This window comes from Arachis ipaensis, chromosome B06, assembly GCF_000816755.2.
Source record: "Arachis ipaensis cultivar K30076 chromosome B06, Araip1.1, whole genome shotgun sequence".
Taxonomy (NCBI): domain Eukaryota; kingdom Viridiplantae; phylum Streptophyta; class Magnoliopsida; order Fabales; family Fabaceae; genus Arachis; species Arachis ipaensis.
The window spans coordinates 133,696,136-133,702,347 of NC_029790.2; the positions used below are offsets into that span (position 1 = coordinate 133,696,136).

The 6,212-nt window shown below is 29.2% G+C and overlaps 2 protein-coding genes across 3 annotated transcripts in view; both read left to right on the forward strand.

The window, feature by feature from the left end:
* LOC107605542 (splicing factor 3B subunit 3) overlaps window positions 1-808 on the forward strand; it is an 11,855-nt gene extending 11,047 nt beyond the window's left edge. For both annotated transcript variants that reach the window (XM_016307447.2, XM_021105270.1), the window contains one exon: window positions 32-808. In XM_016307447.2, the coding sequence (XP_016162933.1) occupies window positions 32-226 (195 nt within the window). In that variant the 3' untranslated portion in view covers window positions 227-808. The remainder of the gene's footprint in view (window positions 1-31) is intronic.
* Window positions 4,759-6,212, forward strand: part of LOC107648555 (strigolactone esterase D14-like) — a 3,716-nt gene continuing 2,262 nt past the window's right edge. The window contains exon 1 of the mRNA XM_016352375.2: window positions 4,759-5,246. Within this exon, the coding sequence (XP_016207861.1) occupies window positions 4,852-5,246 (395 nt within the window). The 5' untranslated portion in view covers window positions 4,759-4,851. The remainder of the gene's footprint in view (window positions 5,247-6,212) is intronic.

Below are 6,212 nucleotides of genomic sequence, written 5' to 3' on the forward strand. Positions count from 1 at the left end.
TCTTTTCGCCTTACTACTACATTTTGTTTAGGCCGGAACACCCAAAATACTTGACGGTGATATGTTGACTCAGTTTCTGGAGTTGACAAGCATGCAACAACAGATCATTTTATCATCCGACCCACCGGAAATGGTAAAATCAAGTTTGAAGTCACTCCTACCTCCACATGTTCCTATTAATCAGGTTGTTCAACTTCTTGAACGAGTTCATTATGCGCTGAACTAAACATAAATACACCTTTCTAGCCCGGTCCTCTTTTCCCCTAACAACGGTAAATGAAAAGCGGGACAATCCATATCTAGTCATAATCATTGTTGGCCGTAAATTGTTACTTCCCTTGCAAAGTGGTGTTTGATATGGTGTTTGATATGGAACATGACATGAGACAGTACCAACATGTGAGGAGGAGCTATTAACCCGTGGCTGCAAGATCCCACAATTAGCGGTGTAGTATTAACAATCAATCACAGGGTAAGCTTCTTGGTCGCAGAATCACGGCCTCCATCTAATGCTGTTGTTGAGTTTGGGTCGAAGCTGCTCAGGCATGACAGTTGGGCCAAGATTTCAGTCTTCTCAAATGGTTAGTCTCTTGTATCTGTTGTAGTTTCAGAAACTTATACAGTAGAAAAAGGACACGACACAATAAAATTGTACAATAGCGAGATTAGTATGTCCAGCATTTTTTTTTCTCTTGGGAAAGAAGGGTGGTGGTGGCAGCGGCGACAGTGTTTGCCGGGTGGGGGTCGTCTTATATTACAATATTGTACATTAATAGTTTAGAAAGAAAAGAGTTCATTTTCGTGTGAATTTTTGGGTCCTTACATATTCTCTCAAGTGAAGTATCATTTGTTCTCACTTAGATAAAATGATTGCTCTATTCAGCGGAACATTGATGTTTATAGACTTGATTAAGAGGAACATCCTTAGAAATTTTTCTGCATAATTCTACGAGTAAATTATTATTTCTATCCATGAAAGATGAAAACGCTGACATTTCTATCCATAGAAGACGGAAATTGAAGTTATACTCATGAATGATGGCTTCTATGTGTCGAAACAACCTCATCGTTAGTCTGGTGTTAGACTCTGTTACTAACTCTTCCTATGTTAGTCTGGTGTTAGACTCTGTTACTAACTCTTCCTATGTGGCATGTTTATGGCATTACGTGGTTTTGGGGGGTCATCATGCGTGGCATTGTGAGCTGTGTAACCATTATAAAAAAATTCTAAACCCAAAATTTTTTAAATTTTGAAAATTTTTCAGAAATTCATCGCTGGTCTACGAATATATGTGAAGATTTTTTAAAGCTATGGTTGGTATTTGGGGTGAATTTTTGGGAAAAATCTCAAAATTTAAAAAATTTTTGGGTTTAGAATTTTTTTATAACGGTTACACAGCTCATAATGCCACACATGATGACCTCTTAAACCATATAATGCTTTATCGTGTCCCATAGAAAGGGTTATTAACAAAGTCAACACTAGACTAATGATGAGTAATTCTGACACACGAGACTATTTATGGGTATAATTTCAATTTTCGTCTTCTATGAATAGAAATGTCAGTGTATTTATCTTTTATGAATAAAAATAGTAATTTACTCTAATTCTATCCAATACTCGCAACTTTGTGAGTTTTATCCTGCCGGATTTTATAGAAGGTTTATGAATCTGATGCTTGTGCTCTACTTTGATTAATGCAAAAATTATGTGGAGAAACTTTCGAATAACAATTCCAAACTTAATTAGGTGGTTCTACCATTTTGAACACTTGTTACTTAGTTTTCAGCATGTGTAGCTGTTTACCTCGGCCATGTCATAAAGCGGGGGCTTAAAGATTGGCAGTGCATCGATCTCTCATCATTGGTCAGCGTCTCATAGTCATAGATCCAACACCACATGATTTTGTTTTGCTTGACATTTTTTGTATGCTTCTGGTTCCACTTAGATTTCGTTTACTTCACTTGATCTCTCCATTCACGGAGGTTATGGAAGAAGGTACAAGAAAAAAAAAAAGGAACAATTTATATAAAAAGGAAAATCTTAGGGACAGCATTTTTAATAGGAAAAAAAAAAAAGTAAAATTGCTAACGTTAACTCAGATATAAGATGATACAATATATATTAATTTCTTAACATTTGTGATATAAAAATTCAACAACATTTTTAATATATTTGCAATGCATTTATTGAATAATTTTAAAAAAATATTTTCACTCTAAGTAACCTTATTAAGTCTGCTCTTATTGGTAGTTATTAGTAAATCTAGTTGTGTCGAAATTAAACTATAATAAATTTAGAAAAATAATAAGGGTCATTTTTAGATAGGTTCATAAATAATTTCTTTAATTTATGAAAAGTTATAGTATTAATGTTTAGTATAATTTTTAAAATTAATTTGTGACCTTCTAAAAGGTTATTTAAAGTGTTTATGAAAAAGTTGAAAAAAATGTCTTCTCCTATAATAAAAGATTTTTTATCAGTGTTGCATCTCCATTGCGTTATTTCGAAAGAAGTCACCATCGTGTCATTTAGACTTTTTGTATAAAATTAATTTTAAAATTTAAAATTTAAATACTTTTTTTTTTTACCAAAGATAAAAAGATTCGAACTCGCAATTTCTTAAATGAGTATGGAAAAACTAACCCATTTAAGTTATAACTAATATTAGCTTAAATATATAATTCTTTTAATGTGCAAATTGTGTATTGATTAATTATTGGTTGATTTTTATTGTTGTTCATCGAATTATTCCTTTAATTTCTCTGATTTGAGGAAAGGTAACCTTTTTTTTTTCCCCAGAAAACAACGAGCATTGAATTAGGATGTTCTTGCCAACTGATAGCAATAAATATAAAAAGCTCACAATATCTATCAATATTAAATTCGCGGGCCGGCAAGTTTGTTGATTGCAATAATGCTACTTTTATTGGGGCTCCATCTCCTGAATTGACCTCAGGAAAAAAGAATATCAGACATCTTACCTTGTGTGATTATGAGATCATATTCGAAATGCAGTGTAATTGTTATGAAATTAAAATATCAAACTAACCAATTTGAATTAATTTAATAGTTAGCTTACTAATCCGATTAAGCAAATATTGAGCTGCTGCATATATAAGGCAGGATTCAAAATTTTAACACTTATTTTAGTAGACTAGTGAAGTAACTATTAGATTAATCCAAATTAATTACCGACTGCTATATAGTATTTACTAGTTTACCAATGGTAAACACTATGATTAATTATTAATTTATCTTGTTTTAATAAAAAAATAGTGCTTTTTGTTTTATTCTGAATGAAACAAGTTTAAATATTGAAGCAGCTACTTGGCTTAATTAACACACACTCACTGTACTCAAATAATCCCGGAGTGATATGATAATTTATTCAAACTCATATTTTATCTTATAGTAATAACAAATAAAATGATAAGTATTTAAATAGACACATGAACAAATCTAATGAGTTACATCATCTCGAAAAAAATATAATATTGATTTTTAATAGAAAATAAATTCTCTTACTCTACAGTAATATATTACATTATATATACGCTTATTGTTAGTCCATAAAAAATAGAAAAGAATAATGTTCATACGAACAATTCTGTTAAATTTAAACGTTAAAAAATAACTAATTATTATCATTAGTAAAATTATTTTTTGCAGGCCATGTGAATATATATATATTTAATACCTTCGGTTGTTGTATGTGTAAGCACAAGTCCATTCTATTATAGCAGCTTGCATAGACTATGTAAAAGGTTGTTTGAAGATGACAAAATCAACAAAATCATGTATACAATTATATATTAGGTTAAAATTGTTTATAAATTATAAGTTAAAGATTAAAAAGTTTAGTTAGAACTATATATATATGTCATGTTGACATGAGTGCAAGTGGTGCACATACATATATAATATGGTTAAGTACCTTTCACTATCTGCTTTCATACACATTTCTAATAATAAAGAATAAAGTATCGTTTTTGTCCTTAACGTTTGGGGTAAGTCTCAAAGTTATCCCTAACGTTTCAATCATTTTATTTAAGTTTCTAACGTTTTAAAACTGACTCAATATTATCCTGCCGTTAGGATCCATTAACAGAATTGACAATGGAACAAAATTGAGACGATTTTAAAACGTTAGGGACTTAAATAGGGTTAAAATGTTGGAGACAAAAATGATACATAGAAATAAATTTTAATTTTATCCTTCAATAATATCAATTTTTTACTATACATAGTATTCAATTATTTTTTAATGACATCTAAGTAAATTACACTTAATCATATTACTTTTATTTTAAATAAATTAATTTTTTTTTTTTTATAATTTTACTCTTAAAGATTTTAGTTATCATGAAATATTTGTAGAATGACTAGTATATAAACTTGCAGAAAAAAATATATATATACAATAAAATATAAATTATACATTTTGTCTCTAATGTATCAAAATTCTTTAAAATTATGTATCATTTTTGTTCCTAACGTTTTCGTCTTATTTAAGTCCCTAACATTTCAAAATCGTCTCAATTTTGTTCCGCCGTCAATTCTACTAACGAATCCCTAACGGCAGGACAACATTGAGTCAATTTTGAAACATTAGGGAGTTAAATAGGACGATTGAAACGTTAGGGACAACTTTAGAACTTACCCCAAACATTAGGGACAAAAACGATACTTTACTCGGTAATAAATTTCTTGCTTCATTTTTTTCTTCTAGTTTTCTTGTAATATATATAGAAGGTTGTACTATATGGTATATATATACCTTGAAGCTCTCTTGAAATTAGGGCAAGCTAGTTACTACACTAATTAATTAGCTAATTGGGTAACCAAAAATGAGAACAAGTTGTGATTTTGGAGGAGGTGGCATAGTGAATGCCCTGAATGCTAACATGTATGGAAATGGATCACAAACATTGGTTCTTGCTCATGGATATGGAACAGATCAAAGAGTGTGGCATTTCCTCATTCCTTACCTTGCATGCTACTTCAAAGTGTTGGTTTTTGACTTGGCTTTCTCACCAAATGTGAGGCCTCAAGTTTATAATGAAAAGAAGTATGGTTCAAGTTATGATGGATATGCTGCTGACTTGGTGTGCCTTCTTGATGAGCTCAATTTGAATGACACTATATATTTGGGTCACTCCATGTCTGCCATGATTGGATGCTTGGCTGCAACAAAGAGACCACAACTCTTTAAGCATCTAATCTTACTCAGTGGTTCTCCAAGGTGATATATATATATATGTTAGGTTTATTTCTCTTGATTAATTTGTTCAATATTTATTGCATAAACATGCATATATCTATTATTTCTTATTTAATTTGGTCCATCCCCAATTCTCCATGCATATATCTATTATTTCTTATTTTTGGACCAACATCATTTTTTCCTCTTAATATCTCCAGTTAACCATGTTTTTTTCCAATTATTTATGATATTGGCTTATACACCACACAGTGATAGAGAAATACTATATGTATATTATAATAGAAATTTTTACTATTATAAAATATAATCAAATTTTAAATTAGGTTTAATTACTCTCTTCATCCCTATAATTTCGTAAAATTTTCAATTAGGTCCCTATACTTTTTTTCTTTTTAATTGAGTCCCTGCACTAAATTTTTTTTTCAATTAAATTCTTCTTAATAGTAATTGGCTTAATTTTATAGGGATCCAACTAAAAAAAAGAATTGGTATAGGGACCTAAATAAAAGGAAAAAAAAGTGTAGGGACCTAATTAAAAAAAATTTGGTGCAAGAACTCAATTAAAAGGAAAAAAAGTATAAGGAACTAATTGAAAATTTTGCGAAACTATAAGGACCAACAAAGTAATTAAACCTTTAAATCATTTGACTAATACATTAATTTTAAAGAACATAATCTAAAATGATAAAATATTATTTGAAGTTTTTTATTTTTATTTTATATTTAAAAAATATAAAACAATCTTTTATTGTTAATATAATCAAGTTTCTTCAGTTTAAGAAATAAATTTTTTTAATGTGAAAGAATAATATCTCAGTCATTATAATATTTATAATTTTCATAACATGTGAATTTGCTATCTTAATTTAAATTTGATTAGAATGAACACCTTTTTTCATTTTACCAATCTCTTTTTTTTAAAGATGCATAATCTTTCTCTTTTTATATATATTAATAAATAATTATTAAAATAAAATTTATTTT